Source organism: Onychomys torridus, chromosome 4 (genome assembly GCF_903995425.1).
Source record: "Onychomys torridus chromosome 4, mOncTor1.1, whole genome shotgun sequence".
NCBI lineage: Eukaryota > Metazoa > Chordata > Mammalia > Rodentia > Cricetidae > Onychomys > Onychomys torridus.
This window is the reverse complement of record NC_050446.1, coordinates 123,525,526-123,544,970: the sequence shown is the minus strand read 5'-3', so window position 1 is coordinate 123,544,970 and position 19,445 is coordinate 123,525,526. Positions and strand designations below refer to the sequence as shown.

General features: G+C 52.8%; 1 protein-coding gene across 1 annotated transcript in view; it reads right to left on the bottom strand.

Annotated features, from left to right (window-relative positions):
- The window catches only part of Tgm2 (transglutaminase 2), a 29,239-nt gene extending 11,356 nt beyond the window's left edge, over positions 1–17,883 (bottom strand). The window contains exons 1-7 of the mRNA XM_036186341.1: positions 17,772–17,883; positions 14,709–14,888; positions 10,022–10,264; positions 5,501–5,619; positions 3,749–3,877; positions 2,659–2,836; positions 399–534 (exon numbers count right to left, since the gene is read on the bottom strand). Coding sequence (XP_036042234.1) covers positions 399–534; positions 2,659–2,836; positions 3,749–3,877; positions 5,501–5,619; positions 10,022–10,264; positions 14,709–14,888; positions 17,772–17,781 — 995 coding nt within the window. The 5' untranslated portion in view covers positions 17,782–17,883. The remainder of the gene's footprint in view (positions 1–398; positions 535–2,658; positions 2,837–3,748; positions 3,878–5,500; positions 5,620–10,021; positions 10,265–14,708; positions 14,889–17,771) is intronic.
- Between the last annotated feature and the right edge of the window lie 1,562 nt (positions 17,884–19,445).

Genomic DNA, 19,445 nt, shown 5'->3' with positions numbered 1-19,445 from the left:
CACTGGCTAACCTCTCCTTCCTTGACTCTAGCTCCTTTCCTGCCCTTCATCCCTGCCTGGTCCAGGCCCCTGTCCACCCTGAGTACCCCAGCCCCAGCTCCCTGCTCCAGCCCTGGTCTGTGGGGATGGCTCAGTCCTCTCCCACTCTGAAGCTGAGAGTAGTCCTGGAAGCCAGCCAGGATCCCAACTCCCATTCCCAACCCCCACCCCCTCCCAGTCCTTCCTGCCAGCCCTTCCAGGGCTGTCTGTGGTGGGCTTCCTGCCTCAGCCTCCACCCAGCTTTCTCCAGCCCAGTTCCCTTGCCCATTCCTGCTCAGCAACTGAAGTCCAGTTCAACTGCGGCCTATCCCAGGAAGCTCTGCGGGTTTCCCTTCCCGGCCTCACTGCAGGCCCCTCACCAGATCATCTCACTCTTGCTGCTCTCCAGCTCGCCGAACTCATTACGGAAGTACTCGATGAGCAGGTTGCTGTTCTGGTCGTGGGCTGAGTTGTAGTTGGTCACCACTCTGGTTGGGATGCCAAGGCACCGCAGCACTGGAGGTTGGGCAGTGGGGAGATGAAGAAGGGTCCACATTGTTATTCAGGCTCTGGACGAAGCTGCCCCGCCCAGGCCTCCATAGGCCCATCTGCACCCCAGAGGATGTTGGGCCCACTGACCAGGCCGTGAGATTGTGCACCAGCTAATCTTGCCCGGCAATGATGCCTACCTGGCTGGTCACCACATGCCCACTATGTTCCTCTCTCATCTCTCTAAAACACAAGTAAAATCTTCAGTGGCTCCCCATAGCACTGGACATCAAGGCCAGATCTCTGCTGTGGCCCTGATCATCTCCTTGCACACTTCACTCCGGCCACACTGACCTCTGGTACCCCTCTAGCCTGGAAGCCCTGGGAGCAAAGGGCAGATGATGAGGGAGGTCAGAACTGGTGAGGAACACAGCAGGGGATGGAGCAAGGTGTTAAGTGCTCTGGGTAGGCTAAGCTCCTCTCTGCAGGCTCTATACAAAGGGGAGGGCAAGAATCATGAATGCCCCTCCTCACTTTAATTGTTATTTTTGGTTGTTTTGTTTTGTTTTGTTTTACGGGAGACATCGCTCCTGTAACCTTGGTTGGCCTAGCTATGTAGTCAAGGATGACCTTGAACTGTTGAACTTTGAATTTCTATTCTTTATCCTCCTGCCTCTGTCTCCTGTGTTCTGAGATTGTGGGCATTCACTATTAACACCCATTTACGTGGTGGTGGGTTTCGAACCAGGGCCTCGTATATGCTAGGTAAGCATTCTACCAACTGAGCTACAGCTCAACTCTTGTTTCTTTGCGAGGGCCTTGGCCCACTAGGCAAGCAGGGTAACCCTGAGACACACTCAGCCCTTACTATAAAAGGGGAAGATTCCTGGGGTGGGAACATAAATTTCTAAGAGATAAAGTCAGACAAAAGTTCACAGTGAGCACCAGGCACGAGTCTTGTGTTTTACTTTTCGTTTTGATTGACTTTGAATCTTTGAAGGGGGAGGGGGAGAGTGGCCTGTGCCCTTTGCCCTACATTGGACTGAGAAAGAGCTTCCCAGATGGCCCTGGCTTCTGCCAGGAGACTCAGAGGTGTTTGGAGGGGGAGGGACGCCAGTGACCTGCTGCCTCTTGCCTGATTCCTGCAGCCTCAGCTGAAGCTCCTGTGAGCCTTAGGCCTTGTTCCATATGCAGTGTGCCTCTGGGTCATCTGTTTGCTGTCGTGAGTCAGCACCCTTCCTGTCCTCAGGACAGTGTCCTGAGGGACCTCATCACCACAGTCTAAGGACTTTGTGGCTTTCCCAGAGCCATACATACCTGGTTCAGGGCTAGACTGTGCCCTGAGCCAACTGTGTGACCTTGGGCAAGTCACTTCCTCTCTGAGCTTCCAGTTCCCAGTGGGGAAGAGGAGCTTATAATAGCAGCTTGCTAGGATGTGGTGATTCAGAGAAGGCGTGGGTGTGACCGTCTCTTCTGCCTCATGCCCAGAGCAGCACCAGGAGGTACTATGGGGCAGCCAGTGTGTCACATGTCCTCTAAGACAAATGTCAGTGTGGTTGGAGGTGCTGATGGCCGGGCACTGATAAAATACCCAGGGAGCCACCAAGATGACCTGGGATCCTTGATGGACTGGGACCCTAACCCAAGCTATTCTTGAGACTATGCTGAGTGGTACTGTCCCAGGCCTTGGGACTCCCTGTGATCAGTTTACCACTGTTGCCTCTATTTCTCAGGTGGGGAAACTGAGGTTTGGGGACACTGATTCTCTGGCCCAAGTCCATCTAGAGACTGCAAAGTTAGGCTAAGCATTGCTCCCTGTGGACTTGACTGAGGGTCCCATGTCTCTTAACATACCAGCCTGGAAGGTGGCCACAGCCAGAGACAAAGGCACCTAGGTGGGAGGCTGGGGTATGGGATCTCCAGGAGACTTTAGAAGGGCCCTTGCAGGGAAGGTGTCTTAAGCCCTAGAGAACAGGATCAGGGTGTGGAATCCACAGGAAGAGGAGAGGCAGGAAAGGGATGGTGAGATGCTGTATTCTCCAGGCCACACACTGTCTTAACAGCAGAAACAGTACTGAAATCAGGTCTCCCTGAGTCCCCATGGGCTACTGGAGGCAGAGACTGGTCTCAGGCTGCCCAGCCTCAGCTTACCTGTGCAAGCCACGGCGGCAAACACCCAACACTGCCCATACTTCACTTGCTGGCAGCCATGTTCCTTCCAGCGCCGCAGGATGTCCACACTACCAATCCAGGCCATGGGGCTGACACCATCCCCATAATTGTTGTCCCATCGGCCCAGAAGTACGCCCTGGTCATCATTGCAGTTGACCTGCAATCAACAGAGCATCATAGGAGGCAAAGCCTGGGCCCAGGTGGAGGGTAGGTCAGGAGGAGCAAGCATACAGCAAGGGATCAAAGTCCGGTCACCCTAGGATGAAGGACTGCAGATGCAGTGTGGCCACAGTGCAATAGACAGAAGACAGGGATAACTGGGGGAGCAGCCAAGGGCCCAGGAGACAGAGAGGAAGGCCTAGCAAAGCCATGGCCAGGAATTTGATTCAGGGCCTGAATCTGCCCTGTGAATCCAGGGTCACTTGCAAGTGGCATGTTGTGATTTGAGTTCCTCAAACACCCACACTGGCCCCACATATCTCTCAAGCATCCACTGTTTCCAGAACAGAATCCAACCCATAAGGCCTTGGGTGCTCTGGCCCTGTCCACCCAGCTCTTTCTGAACCTACCCACTCCCCCTGCTCACTCTACTCCAGCCTCTCTGCAGGCCCTCAGCACAGGCTCTGTGTCTTTTCCTCCTGGTCAGCTCTGGGGGCCACTCTTGAGGGAGGCCCCTCAGCCCCTCCCTGTGGTGGGAGCCTGTGCTCAGCCACTCACACACCCTGCCCTGGTAGCACGTGTGTCTTGATGTATGCCTGTGCACTCATTCCTCATGTTTCCATTAGTGTCTGTCTCTTCTCACCCACCCAGGTGAATAGAGTATTATGGGATTTGGGACCACACACAGTTTAGACCCAGCTCTACCCTAGTGCCCAGGACATTATCGGCTGTTGGTCAATATTTGCTGGGTGAATGGCTGAATGAATTGCATTGGGAACCTCGTTTGTGTAAAGCTTTATAAATTTCTTTCGCTGAGACTTATCTCTGCCCCAAGTCTTCATCCTCCCCAACACAGAGCTGGGCCTCATCATCCCAGAAGGGAACGGCCTGCCAGAGCCCCCACACTCACCATGCCGCTCACCACTCGGCCCACATAGATGGGACTGCTGCGGCGTGAGCAGTCCCGGGCACGGTCCTTCAGGAACTTGGGGTTCACATCCAAGAGCATCAGGCAGGTGTCCAGGATCCCATCTTCAAACTGTGTCCAAGCAAACAATAGAACAGGAAGCTGGGATGCCAGCCTCTCCAGGAAGCTATCCTACACCCCCAGAGCTTCGGAAAGCCACCCTCCATCTCGCTAGTAGATAGGAGTTCAGCTGGTTCTAGGCATCCCCAGGACGCCAGCCGTTGAAGATCGAGGAGGGAACAGTGTGACATCTGGGGGACATGGTGTGAAGAGGGGTCAGGGTATGCCCATCTGGCACCTCAAAGATTCTCCTTCCTGCCTTTGCTCCTTCATCTTGTGCTGTTCTGGATCAAGTCTTGTTCCATGATACAGAACAGTTCTCTAGGGCTTGCCGTGGCTCCTGCTGCCATCACCTGATGCTCAGAGAGACTAACAACCAGGACTTTCCCCGTCTCACCCTTTACCCACAGCGTCCTTCTCAGGCAAGACGAAGTTTCCCACCTCTGAGTTCTCCTCTCAGAGCTAGCCTCTTGTATGGCAAACTCTTGCTTGTTCTTCAAAGCCCTGCTCAAATGCATCCTAATTCTAGAAGCCCTCCCAGACCACCATGGACAATGAGGCTTCTTCCCTGTTAAGTTTCTGCAAAGAAGAACCTTGAAGAGCAGGGACATGACCCTGTTTCCCAGAAGAGAATGCAAAGCCCTGGGAGCCGAGACTGATTTGTGGGTGAGGTTTATGTGTCATGGAGACGCGGCTTACTTACTCCCACAGCCAGGCTGCCTGTGCTGGGTAGGGATCTTTGTTGCTATGATCCCTCGGGAGGAAGCTGTGGTCAGCATGACCCTGAGGCATATGGGAGGACTTCCCTCCCTCCACCCAAGGAGGGTCTGAACATTAGACCCTGATCCAGAGGCTGCAAGATGAGCCCCACCCTAGGAGACCCCCAATGCACCAGCGGCCAGGTGCCATGGTTCTGCTTTCGAAGTTTTCTTGACAGAATCAAGGGGATTTCTGGGAGGCTGAGTAATGAAGGAAATGAGGCCTGGGGTTTGCAGAACCAGCCCTGGCTGGGAACCGGAAACAATAAGACAGATAGCAGCCAGTTGTCTGAATCCAACCTCCACAGCTTGCCGTGACTGGTCTCGATTTGTAAGGAGCCGTGACCTGATAATGGTTATTGCTTTCAGCCACTTGTGCAGTAGGCTTGTTTGTTACTGAGCAGTGACTGACACAAACACATGTCCTCTGGACAGCAACATCAGCACCCCTGGGAATGCCTTGAGAAGACACACTCCAGCCCTTCCCAGATCTGCCTATCAAAAGCTAGGGGTGTGGCTTGGCCTCTTGCACTTTTAGGTATCTCTCAGAGACTCTCATTAGGAATTATCATCCCAACAAGGTCCTCACCCACTTCCTGACACAGCTGAGCACACACTGAATATCTGATGAGTGTCATCCTGTGTCAAGGGGCCTTCATTGACCCCCTCTTCTGAGAACCCCAGCTGGCTTCACTGCTCCAGATACTCTCTTCATCCTGAGCCCAGGGGTGCTGACTCTGCTGTGTGACATTAGGCAAACCTTAGACCTCTCTGGGCCTGCAGCTACATGGGCACCCTGACTTTCTAACAGGATGGGATGGGTGACTCTGTAATCCCCTCCCATCTTGAAATCTCAGGCTCCCAGCCACTGTCCTACCTGTCCAAAGTTCCAAGGCACACTCTTGATGAACTTAGCGGAGCCCTGGTAGATGAAGCCCTGCTGGGTAAGGACATATTCCCGTCGCTCCTCCTCTGAGTCTAGGTACACGTCGTCCGCTGTGGACAGAAACAAGGGGTCTCAGCTTGAGCTGGCAAGTCAGGAGCCCTGCAACAGGGCAGCTGGGAGATAGCTCCCAAATCCAAGCCTCTCTCAATTAGAGAAACTAATCATTTAGAGACAAGGCTGCCATACATCCACTTCCCAGCATGCCCAGAGCCGCAATGAAAGCGGAACACACATGATTCCATTTACTCTTCCCTATGTTAAAGACGGGAGGGAAAACTGAGGCTTAGAAATGCTTCACCCCTGAGAAAGCTAACATCTAAACAAGTGATGGGGATCCTGGGCTAGGAAGTCCTTGGTCCTAATGCTCTTCTTCTTGTTGTTGTTTGGTTTTTCCAGACAGGGTTTCTCTGTGTAGCCCTGGATGTCCTGGAAGTCGCTCTGCAGACCAGGCTGGCCTTGAACTCACATCCACCTGCCTCTGCCTCCTGAGTGCTGGAATTAAGGGCATGCACTGCCACTGCCCCACTCTGATGCTCATTTTCAATGTGACCTGGGCCTCTGAGCCCATCATCAGCACCTCTTGGTGTTGCCTAAAAGTGAAAGGTGTGGCAGATGTGGTGTACTGGGAACAGAATCCTAAACCAGCCTAGGAAGGTGCAGGACTCCCTGGGGAGAAGATACCAGAACCAGAAAGACACCAAGAGAGAGCCACCACAGTCCCAGGGAGGCAGAGCTTGGCCAGGCTCGGGGTCAGGGATGCTCCCTGAGACATGCCTGAGGAGGCTGGAAGACGCCACCATAAGCTGAGGACACTGTTTTCACCCAGGGAAGCTTTGGCCCAGGGAAGGTGTGAGTTACAGGGTTCCCCATGACTAGCAGGGAGGAAACAAGGCCAACAAGCCTGAGACTTAGTGGCCAGGTTGGCTTTATGATGTCTGCTTCATAGACAGGGAAACTGAGGCTGGGAGGAGAAACCCAGGGCCTCCAGCCTGGATATCTATTTTCTATGAATTCCTCCTCTCCATCACAAAGAAAATTCAATTATGCTTGATGTCTTAAAATGACACAATGAAACAGTTCACTTAAAACAACAACAGCCGGGTGGTGGTGGCACACACATTCAATCCTAGCACTGGGGAGGCAGAGACAGGCGATCTCTGTGAGTTCGAGGCCAGCCTGGCTACAGAGCGAGATCCAGGACAGGCACCAAAACTACACAGAGAAACCCTGTCGAGAAAAAACAAAACAAAACAAAACAACAACCATTTTTAAAGGCAGGGTCTCATGGATCCCAGGCTGATTTCAAACTCCCAATGTAGCTAAAGGTGACCTTGTATTTCTGATCCTCCTGTTTCTATCTCTTGAGTGCCAGGATCACAAGTGTGTGTTACCTTGCCTAGTTTTTGTGGTGTTAAGTATTAAACCTAGGGCTTCACGTATGTTAGGCTAATACCTTACCAACTGAGGTGCAACCCCAGCACCCCCTGCCCTGCTTTTAAAAAATTAAAATATCTTCATGGTGTCTAAAGAATGGCAAACTCTAGTCCCTGCTGAACCTGCTGGAGAATGGATTCTAGGGGCTACACTGAGGCAAGGGTAGAGCACCAGAGAGACCTGTGTAGTGCCCAGCACTTCTGTATTTCAGCGAGGAAGGTGAGTGTGATGGGCACCCTGGGCACACTGCTCTCTGGCTCCAGAGCTGGGGCAGGGGCTGAGCGGGGGAGATTAGCTTTGCATTACTGAGCTCTGTGTAGAGTGAAGGAGGAGAATAAAAAGAGAAAGTAAAATTCAGGGTTGCCACATGGACTGTGGTTAGCACATGTGGAATTAGGATCACCGCTCTGATTTCTGGTAAAGTTGAATGCACTGGGGACATGAAGCCATATGCATGCTGGCTTTATCCTTAGATACAGGCCAGGGGCACCCATTTCCAGGCAGAACCAGCCCTTTCCCATCCATCCTTGAAATTCCCCCCATAGCTGTCCCCACCCGAGCCCAACTTCCTGCCTCTTCCAAGCCCTGCAACGTGGGTCACCTTAGTCATTCACTGTACTGCTTGGCAGGGACCCACTCCAAACCCTCAGGGTAGGGTAAGGTGGAGCCAGAGGAAGGGGGACATCCCCAGCAGCTGCCCTCTCCCTGCCTTGAACTCTAAAACCCTGTGGGTTGGCAAGGGTTCTTCCTCCACCCAAACAAACTGTAGTTTGTCTCAGCAAAGCAACCTCTGCTCCAAAAAAAATCATGGCATTGTGTGCTCTGCGAGACACCCCACAGGCTGCTGGGGACGACCTCAGGGCCATTAACAGGGCGCTGGGCAGATGCAGTTCCTGTTGGCAAAGTACAAGGCATTTGGACTCTTGGAAAGACTAGGCAGCTGTGTTCAGAGTACTAAGCATAGATCTGAAGACGGCTGCAGGAGAAACCAGATTTTAGACAACTGGATCTTGGTCTTTAAGGGTGCTAAGCAAGCACTCAGCCACTGAGCCACACCCGGCCTTCTTCTCTTCCCATTTTAAGTCAGGGTCTCATCAAGTTGCCCAGTCTGGCCTTGAACTCACAATCCTCCTGCATCAGCCTTCAAGTATGAGAATTACAGGCCTGCATCACCAGACCCACCTGACAGAGGCCCTCTTGGAAGTAACAATCTCTCCAGGTGCATCTGGACAGGGCTAAAATTAACCTATGTCAGCAGACAACAGAGTCCCTGGAGTAGTGTCCAGTTAGTGTGTGTGTGTGTGTGTGTGTGTGTGTGTGTGTGTGTGTGTGAGAGAGAGAGAGAGAGAGAGAGAGAGAGAGAGAGCATATGTGTGAGTGTGTGTGTGTGTGAGAGAGAGAGAGAGCATATGTGTGAGTATGTGTGAGAGTGCATATGTGTGCATGTTGAGTGTGTTGTGTGTTTATGAGAGAGTGCATATGTATGCATGTTGAGTGTGTGTGTGAGTGTATGTGGGGGGTTGTTTCACTGGTATACATGTATGTACAACACCAAGGAAGTCAGAAGAGAGCATCAAATCTCCTGGAACTGGTGTTACAGATAGTTGCTATCTAATGTGTGGGTGCTTGGATTCAACCCCGGATCCTTTGGACAAGTAGTCAGTGTCTTTAACCACTTAGTCACCTCTCCAGCCCCACAAAATGGGGGCGGGGAGGGGTATTTTTAACTGGGTGTGGAAGCAGGAGGATCATAAGTTCAAGGTCATCTTCAGCTACATAATGAGGCAGAGGCTAAACTGAATTGCATGAGACCCTGTCTCAAAATAATAAATAAATACATAAATAAAATAAAAAATAAAAAGGCTGTCCTGGACTCTGTGAGAATTAGAAAAGAATTTTAAAAGCAGAATTTTAAAAGCCTCCCTATCAAGTATGTCATAAAATTTCCCAAAATAGAGAAGAAAAGAAAACAAGCAATGGTCCAGAGAAAGGGGTTGCCTAACAGCAGAGAGATCAGGAGCTAGCCTGGAAGGCCACTGAGTTCCCAGGCTGGACAGCCTCCCTGTGTCAGAGCAAGAAGGAAACAACTGAGATGGGGAAACTGAGGCTGGGGGGGGTGCACCCCCGCCTGGCCTCCTCCTCATACTCAAGCTGACCTGGGCTTTCCCCAGCTCTCCTCTCTCACTTCCTCCTTTGCCGTGGTCCCCTAGCGGACTGAAGGAGCTTCCAGGAACCACTTCACTTCTCTGAGTATCAGTTTCCTGTCTGAGCAGCAAGGATGTTGGCGTCTCCCCCAGCAGCTGTGAGAGGAGGTAGTTACAGCCAGACTCAAACCCTGCTGTGCCTCGTTCAGTTTCCCATCCTCCTCATGCCAACCTGGATGAGTTTAAACCAGGGCCTCATGAACAGAATGAGCACAGTGTCTGGCACTCGCCATAAGCTGGGTACCTCTCCCCTAATGGGGACTCTGTGGACCACACACTGCCTTGTGTCCCCAAGGTTCTTGCTTTGTTATTTAATCCCAAAGTGATGATGTTAGGAGGAGGGCCTGATGAATGAATGACTCTTGTCTCTACTAGAGGACTGGGTTACTTACCTCGCGGTTGGGGTCACTATAGAAGAGTTTATTCCCCTCTCACCATGTGATGCTTTTCATCATATTGAGTAACAATAAGAAGGCCCTCATTGGATGTGACCCAGTCTTGATCTTGTACCTCTCAATCCCCAGAATTGTCAGCCATGTTTATAACCAGTCTATGGGATTCCATGATGGCAGCCAAATGGATTCAGACACCTGGTTCCTAGTGCTGTAGGAACTCACAGGCCCCAGACCCGGACTGCATCCTTTGCTACTGGATGAGTCACCTAGCTTCCTGTCTATAAACTGAAACGCCAAAAGAATCCTTATTTTGAGGCTGGCCAGGAGCTGGCCCACGGCCCCACCCACCCAATCCTTTTTGACACTTCCTTGATCAGTTCCTGCCACTCCCCAGCCCCCATAGATGGCAAATGGCTCACCTGGGCACCAGGCATTGAAGAGCAGGGTGAAGTGGCCCAGCACGAAGCTGGAGCCTTGGTAGCCAGTAGAAGCCTCCAGGCTGAGGCGGTACTGGCCGATGGGAGCATTGGCTGGGGTGCAGAGCTGCAGCGCAAGGACATTGTCCTGTTGGTCCAGCACCGAGGCTGTCCAGGACCCCTCCTCTACATTGTCAGACAGTGGGAAGCGGACCTTGGTCCCTGTTTCTTCACTGGGAACTGGGCCTGCAGAGGGGAGAAGGCACGCACGGCTGTGAATGAATGAAGGGCTGGCTGGCAGGACACTGTCCAGGCTCCCAGGCCTGGGGTCAAGACCTAGTTCCACCTCTGGCCACTGGAGGAACTCTGCCAAGAGGCTCCACACCTCCCGAAACCTCTGCTTTCTCATTGGTGAAGTAGGTGTTGCAAGCCCACTTGAAAAGTCATAGATAGGCTCATAGTGAGTCTACAATCAGAAAGAGTTCCCAGAAAGAGGACAGGACAGCCTGCCATTGTTGCGGTCACACACCTCGGATCTGAGGTGATGTCAGACAGGCTCCGCTTGCTTGTCTATGACAGCAGCAGGAATGAAGGCAGACATTGCCAAGGATCAGACACAGTTCTGAGTCCCTCTCCTGAACACCACTGTTCCTCTCCCAAGAGAGCTGCACACTCCTGAGACAGAACCTCAACATCTGAGATCATGGCTACAGGCTGGTGGGGGCATTGGCCTACCGGGGACCCTCTGGCTATGGGTTCCAATGCCATGGGCAGCACGAGGGCCACCACTTCCCTACAGCCCTGTACATCTTACACCTGGCTATGACTCTTTGGGCTTGCTTTCCCTTCAACTGCTGGAGAGTGGAGGAGTGAGCTCTGGAGAGGAGGGCTCTTAGGAGAGCTCTGGGTTTCTACCATCTTGAAGCCCTGATACTTCCACACTGCTTCATTTCCAAAGATTCTGCTTCCTGTTGGGTTACAAAGGTCCTGTGTCCTGGTCTGCACAGACCTCTTCCAGGTAAGGGGTGGCCTGGCCCACGCAAGCAGGCCTGAGTCACAAGAGGGCAGGGCTGGCCACTTTGGCCTTGGGTAGAGAGTGGAGAAACAGAGGAGCTTTCTGGCTAGCTGGGAGGCAGCCTGGAGGTTTATTTTTATTTCTCCACGCCCTCCCTGTGGCTCTGCCATCCGCTGCTGACAATATTGGGGCCTGCTCACCGAGGGGCTCCCTCCCAGCCTCCACCCCTCCTCCCTGCCTGCCAGCATCACTACACCCAGGCCCAAATATAACCGTGAGCTAATAGGCATGACACAGGCTTCAAGAGGCTGTCTGAGTGCCAGGGGCTGAGGTGGAGGCTTTCAAACCCTCCCTGACTTCCAGAGCTGACATTTGGAGAGGAGCCAGCTAGCCCTGGGACTCAAGAGAGCTACCCTGAGTTCAGTTCCCACCTCTACCCCAATCCAGCACTGTGCAATCTAAGCCAAGAACCCAGGATTCTCTGACCCACAGTATCTTCATCCAAGAAACAAGCGTGGGTCACATGGCCCAGAAAGTCCAGTCTCAAGTTTGAAACTTCCTTGAAACCTTGTAGCAAGGGACTTTGTTTCTCTAAGCCAGAGTTTCTGTCTGTGAAATGGAGGCCTTTCTCTATCTATGAAATGAAGTCATTCCTTCTAAGAAGTTTCAGAAGGCAAGCCTGGCACACAGTAAGTGCTCAGCAAATAGTTACTATGGCCTATTATTCTCACCACTGCATCCTGGCACAGCTGGAGGGCTCAGTGAGGGCCCATGGAAAGCATTCAGAGCAGGGACAGTCCTCAGGCATGCTCCCTCCAAAGATAGCTGAGTTCTCAGGCCAGAGAGCAGGCTCTGAGGGCTCTGAGCCAAGGCACTTTGAGCACAATGAATAACTCCACAAACGTGGAGACTGAGGAAAAGGGAGGAGGGCTGGTTAGGAGTGGGCAGGGCAGCTCAGTCCTGGCTATGCTTGTAAGCCCCAGCACAACCTGACCATCACCCTTCCCTTCTCAGAAATGTCCCTGTTGGGATGATCAACTATCTGGTCACTCTAGTAACCTGCCTGGGCCAGGTCCCACTGCCAGTGTCTCTGTTGACATACCATCCCAAGGGCAGGGCAGGAAACGCACATCCCACCTCTCTATCTGGGAACAGTCACACATGTACTTGCATATGTACACACACACACACACACACACACACACACACACACACACACACCGTACACCATACACCATACACATACCCTTTTCTTCCAAGAGGACTTGCTGGGGGACAGGCAAGGACACACTGTCCCCTGGTCCCACCACTGCTTACATAGCTGGCTTTGCCAAGTTCCTGGCTTGCAAAGGTAGTCTTGGTAAGGTCAAGGATGCCAATGATGGGCCACTTTAGACCCATGTAATTCTAGAGACCCGAGGGGTCTTGGCACTGTCCAGACCATGGTGACAGGGTAACACCTTCAGTTAGCCTCACAACTGCTCCCTTCACCTCCTTAGGCTGGCCTCATCTCATGCCTTCACCCTCCAAAGAGGAGTGTTTCGTCCTGTAACAAGGGCTGTTTGTCCACTGTGGCCTGAGCCTGCTGCAGAGTCCACCAGACCCCAAACTGCCTAGGGAAAAATAAACAGCCGGGGTACGACCACAAATCCCTTCACTGAGTGACTTGATTAGCTCTCTCCCCTTTCTCAGCCTCAGTTTCCCTGAAGTGGTAGGACAGGCTGAGCATAAACTAGAGAGTTCTAATGGAGGAGGAGGTCCCCAGCCAGGCTTGGGCTGGGCACTGACTCAAGCCTGGCCTGGAGGTAGGAGCCTGGCTTCCTGGTATTGTCCCTTAGGCTTCCCAGGCACCCGGGAGGGTCTTGGATAGTGGACAGGGAAGCCAGGACTGCCTACAGATGGAAGTGACCCATGGGGACTGGTGAACAGAGATTAGCTGCAGGGTTCAGGAGGTCAGTGTTCCTCCCAGCACTGAATTCGGGATGCTAAGTACCTCTGTCCACTCCCCAAACCATGGGAGTGGAGAAGGAGAAGTCTGTGTCAGGGAGGAGAGAGAACATGGGTGCTCACTGGCTGCTTAGGCTGACAGCTCACCTGTCACCCATGTCAGAGGAATACACTGAAGCCAGGCAGGCACTCAGGTAGACATGGGATTAAGTGACTGAGAGCTTCAACTCACAGCTGGGTCAGGGACTGAAACCTGCTGGGCTTCTAACCATTTCATGACCCACCAAGTGAGTGACTTAACTATCTAGCCTTACCTCAGGCTCCCTGTCTACCACATGGGAGCCCATTATGCTTCCATACTGGGGGCATTTACATAGGCATGATGACCTTTCCAAGCATGATCCAGCCCTCACAACCCCATCCATACTGCCCCCCTTCCACTCTGCAGGGGCTGGAAGGCCAGATACTAGCTAAGACCCTTTGGTGGGTAGAAAGAGCCCTACAGGTGCTGGTGTGGGGTGCCCCTGGTAATGGCTTCATCTATGGATGAGGAGGGAGGAGGGAGGGATGGGGGGATATCCTGGCAGCCTGCAAAGCCTGAGATAAGCTAATCAAACGGCCCTCGGATAGAAAGGGCCTCAGCTGGGCTGGGTCAGCAACTCCTGTCTGCCACTCTTTCTACCCCCAAAGACCGAAGAAAGTTGGCCTTTCACACCCTTGGGCCAGAATCCCAGCCAGGTGGCCCCTTGCTGACCTCAAGGGAGTGGTTCCCACAAGAAGCCAGACAACTGATTTGGCACTCAAGGCCAGTTCCCTAGGTTAGTCAACCAAAGAGATTGCGAACAGGGTGGACAGGGTCCAACACCTCTTTGCCCATCCCAGGAGCCCCTGGAATAAGACAAGCAGCAGCCATCAATATGTATGGGACAATTCCTGGGCCATCTCACTTAACCCTCCAGTGTGAATTGCTGATAAAACTCAGGCTCAAAGAGGCTATGTGTCACAACAGGTCAGCAGTCCACCCTTCCTCTAGTAGGACTCTTTCCCCACTGCCCAGAGCTGGTTTAAGCCAGATCCCAGAGGCCTAGTGGGTTCTAGGAAGCCCTGGTGAGAAGAGGCAGGAAAGTTGTTTGGTGTGGGAAACATTATGCTGGATCATGCTGTAGAGTAATCCTTCTGTACACCGTGAAGAGGGGTTGCTCTCATTGTTATTAAAAAACTGATTGACTAATAGCTAGACAAGATTTTCAGGGCAGAGAGAATGCTGGGAAAAAAGAAGGCAGAGTTGGAGGAGTTGCAAGCCAGACTTGGAAAAAACAACATGGGAAGTTCATAGATGAGGCAGCACATAGATTAATAGAAATGGGTTAATTTAAATTGTAAGAACTGGCTGGCAACAAGCCTAAGCTATTGGCCAATCATTTATAATTAATAATAAGTCTCTGTGTGGCTATTTGGGAACTACCTGGAGGGACAGAAAAGTCACCTACAGGATTGTGGTGAACCTCCAAGGCAGAAAGCTATGGAAAGTGGGAACCCAGTATACGGGCTTGGGTGGCCTGAGGTGGCCACTTCCTCTTCCATTCTGGTCCTCAGTTTCTCATCTGTGAAATGGGGCTAATGACAGCTGAGATACTCACCAGATGGGAGAGATTGTAAAAAGGGATTAGAATTCATCTGTCCTATGCCCACCAGGTGCAGGTTACAGAGAAGATCAAAGGTACCCACCTGTCACGGCACCAAATGTAAGACTGTCCACGCTGGCCTCATAGCCACGGCCTTCAAAGTACAGCGTCAGCCGGAAGCGCTGACCACGCCGCAGTACCAGCTTCTCCTGGCACAGGTCAGCCGTGTGGTGGTCACGGCTGTTGGCCTGTATCTCCAAGTCACACCTCTCCAGGATCAGCTCTACAGAGACAGAAACAGGGGACAGGCATGAGCCACTGTGGCATCTCAGGGGGCTGTGGTCTTCAATGATATAATTCCACTCTCTGCATATGGGGGCTCTGCACCCCCGTGACCTTCCCTAGACGCTGGTGACACTCTCTCACCTCTAGGAGGTCCAGCCCCAATCCTTTCAATCCATAGTTCTCCACAGTCACAGGAGTCTGACAAGGTTAACTATCTCCAGCGTTTTTAGTCACAAGGCCATGCTTGCAGCAGAAGGGGCCTCTTTCATGCCCCAGTCATGTGATCTCCAGCAATTCAAAATTTCTGGGCCTCAGTTTCCAGGACCTACCTCATAGGGCCATGGCAAGCATTAAAAAGTTGGTATGGGTGAAGCCCCACACAGCAGTTAATGCACAGGCACCTGGTCCACACAGCTAACCACACGCTCACAACCTTCAATGGGTCTGTGGTGGGATCTACTGGAGTTACTCAGCATTTGCTGCCAGAGCCAAATACCTTTCCCCTCCCTCCATCCTCTTCTCCCTTCTAGTCCTTTCCTTCCCTCCCTTCCCCCTTTTGTTACACAAAGCCTCACTATGGCGCCCAGCCTGGCCTTAAACTCCTGCCTGAAGACAGCCTGTGCCATCCTGTCTGGCTCAGACCCAACTTTCAATGTACAGGAAAGACCATAGACTAAGGATCAGGCTAGAGGACAGGACCAGGGCACAGCCAATGAAATTCAGGCCCTGGGAGACCGGCAGCAAAGGATCTGTTTTCCCTAACACATCAATTGCTAGAGAGAACAAACAAACAAATAACAACAAACCAGTTTAAAAGCTCAAAGGGAGGCCCCATGGTGAGAAACTGGGGGTGGTTCTGCCCATTGCCGTGTGTGGAGCTTACTAAGACTGACTTTACAAGATGGTTTTAAAACATTTCCTTTGTGCAGGAGACAGCTGGGAATTGAAACCGTAACGGAACAGAGACCTCCAGGGACTCTGCTGACTGGTCTCCTTGTGAAGCAGAGTCTTTATTTTCGATGGCATGTGTTGATAGACTCACAGCTGATATAACCTGAGATTTTCTTCCCAAGAACATCAGAGGGGCTGGAGGCAGGCGCAGGCTGGACAGTGAGAGCAGAATAATTTATTGCATTGTGTTATCCTCTCTACTTCACAGATGTCCAGTATTCTCCAAAACAAAAGGTTTTTAAATGACAGTTGGCAAGTACTACAGACCTACATCTTGATTCTACTATGTTGCTTTGGGATCCTAGACAAGTGTCCCTACCTCTCTGTGCTCCCTTCTCCAAAACCTCAAAAGGTGCTACCAAGTGAAGAGAGGACCCAGCCGGGAGAGAGGGATGTGGAGTGGAAGCTTTATTTTTCTGTTCCAGAAGGAGCTGAGGACCTGGGCAGGCACAAGGTATGTGTGGGAGTCTGAATAAGCTCATGGTCAGGACTGGGGAGTCCTTCAGGTCAGGGCTGGGCACAACACTCTCAGAGTTCTCTGGCCAGTGAAGAATTATGTGGTCCAACCAAGGACCTGTGTGTGCATTGGCCCAAAGTCATCCAGCCCAGGTGCCAGGCCTCCTGATGTGCAAGAATTTCAGATTGAGGGGAAATGTCCCAGAAGTTCAGGGGGCTTCACCTAAATGAAATGTGTGATCCTGGGCCCACAGCAGGCAGCTACTTTGGTTTGGAGCAGGACTCAAAGGCTTTCCTGGTAATGGCCTCACCACAGTAGAGAAGTTAATACCACTGTCATTGAGGCAGGACAGACCCACAAAATCCTCAACCTTGAAAAGCTAGGGCAGGCGGGAAAGAGGCTGTCTCTCTAGAGACCCTGGGGGTAACTAACTATCCCTCAGCCTTCGGAGACAGGATGCAGTACCCCACCCACAGGATGAGGGTACAGCAGACGGGGCTCAGAATCACAGAACTCATGGCCTCATGCCTTCTGGGCCAGGGGTGGGGGGGGGTGGGGCTGCTGGAAGGATCCCCAAGGCCTGGGCCATCTCCCAGGTGTCCTAGCTTTTGGAAATAGGGATGGGAAACTAACTAGGGGGACAAATAGCCCCTTGGGTGACAGCCCGTTGTGTGACAGCCTGTTGGGGTTCCAGAGAAGGGAGTGACCAAGGCTAGTCCTCTGGAACTTCCCCTCAGGTTCCTTTTCATATCCCCTCTCTCCTTGCCCCAGGTCCCTTCCATGAGGTCACAGTGCAGGCAGATGCCATCCCTGAATGGACTTGACTCAACAGTCAGCTGGGATTCTGGTTGGACAGTGTTAGGAACATCTTCCATCGTTCGAGTCCTGGCCCCTGTGTGTCCGCGTGCTTCCCAGATATGTATGTGAGCACATGCCACACGAGGGCGGCGGGCAGGAAATGAACAGGACCCTGGACCCTTTCCATTCTTCTCAGCCCTCGTGGGAGCACCAAGGCTGCTACTACAGTCCCTAATTTACAGGGAACACTGAGTTTCAACAGGTGGCCAAGGTCTGGGCTTGGAGAACACGAACGCTTAAAGGGACCTCAGGGAACAGGCCTGGCTTCCGTGGTGCTCCACCAAATGCTGGAATGTCCCTTCGACTTGAGGCCACAGAATCAGTCAGGAAGGCTGCGCCCCTCTCCAGGCACCAAGGAAAGCTAAGCACCCCACGCCTGCCAGCATCCTCGTATCTGGTACACAGCAGGGACGCAGCTCTAACTGAGCAGGTAGGGACAGGTGACAGTACCTTCTGGTAGTATCTGCGACCCCTTCAGGGGCAGGGCTAACAGCTGTGCCTGGGGTTCAGGGACAGCAAGGTCCCTCCCACTGGCCCACCTGTTGTTCTTCTCTGGGGACTTGGAGACTACCCGGCCTGCTCCCGACCCCACTTCCTTGCGGCCCAGGCACTCACCCTCGGCCATGGCCAGGTTAGCGGCGACAGCTCGGACGCGGCGGGACACTCGGGCGCGGACCACCAAGCGCGGTGCTGCGGGCCAACCGCGCGGCGCGAACTTATAGCCCGTGGCCGGGCGGGCCCGGGCGGGGCGGGGCGGACACTCCGGGCAGTCAGTCCGGAGACCAAGACGGCCAGGGGCGCCCCCTGCCGGACACAGGGCGACCTAGGAACAGAACCCTGCACCGCGAAGTACACCCAGATCAGGGCCACTAAACACACAGGTATGAGTCACAGGCCAGATCAGTGACCAAGAACACGCACCCCTCCACACACGTACATGCACACACACACACACAGATACACACATATGTACACCACACACACATGCACCTGGGGCAGACACACAATGAAGCAGGCAGACTTAGCGATCCACGCATAGCCCCACAGAATCCACTAAGGATTTTGGACACGCAGTGATTAGATCACATCTGACATTAAGCCATGTTGGAAGCTTAAAGATCAACCAGGATATAGACAAGACGTGAGGTTGGGTTCCCACTAAGCCACATATAGCTCTCAAATGAGTAGGTATCTGGATGTGGGAGCTTATAGACTCTTGGCAGACCAAGGCACAGGTACTGGCTTGTGGACACCCACAGACACCCAGATCCTTCCTGTCCCACCCAGTCACTCATTCCGTTAATCCCCCACCCACCCGCTGCTCTCCCATCCACTCACCTATTCTCTCTTTCCCTCCCTCCCTCCCTGTGTCCCCTTCTTTATAGCTAGCCCACCGTGAACTAAAGCAGGAAGAACCCCCTTCCAGGGACAGTACCTCTGACCCTTCCCACAGAGCAGCTCCCATCCTGGCTCCTCTGGTGACAGCTTGCTACATGCCCTTACCACCCCGAAGCCTGAGTGGGGGCTTCCCGAAGAGGAACAGGCCTGTGGGTCCCCCTAGCTCCTTTCTTTGCATGACTCACCATTTTGGGCTGAGAGGACACCCCGAGGATCTATTTGAATGTCACTTGGGATGCCAGGACCTACCCCACACAGTTTCTGGGGGCTCTGGGGTCACTCCACTTTATGGTTGTTGTTATGGAATTGCTCCCTGTGGCTGGTGAAGGATCAGAGTTGGTGAGTGACTGCCAGCTAAGAGGCTAACCCTGAGTGCCCATGCTGGCCCTGACAGCTAGGGGCTCATGAAGGTATCTCAGCTCTGGGGGCTTCCATTCTGTCCTGTGAAGAACAAGGACAAAGAATTCACAAGTTTGAATGGAGCATAGTCAAAATGCTCAACACATAAGGTCTCTTGAGCCCAGGCTGGCCTAAGGGCCAGGTGTCCCAGGGTGTCAGTCCTGACACCAGAAGGGTAGAGACACTTCTGGTGACCTTTCCATTCCAAGAAGGAACATTCTTCCCACCTCTGCCACCACCGTAAGTGCCTCAGAAGACAGGAATGCTGGGAAGTTGTCCAGCCCCTTACTGCTACTGCCGAAGGGCCACAACCAGCCCCCTGTGGCTGATGTGGAGGCCCACCACTCTTGCCACTACAGTGTCCCTGTTATTATGGTGGCAGCTCATCCTCCTGAAGTCCTGTCTGGGTTCCCCCAACAGTGGTGTAGCTTGGGGCTTCCCTTAATCATTGTATCTCAGTTTCCCACCTGTAAGGTGGAAGGAAGCATTGCG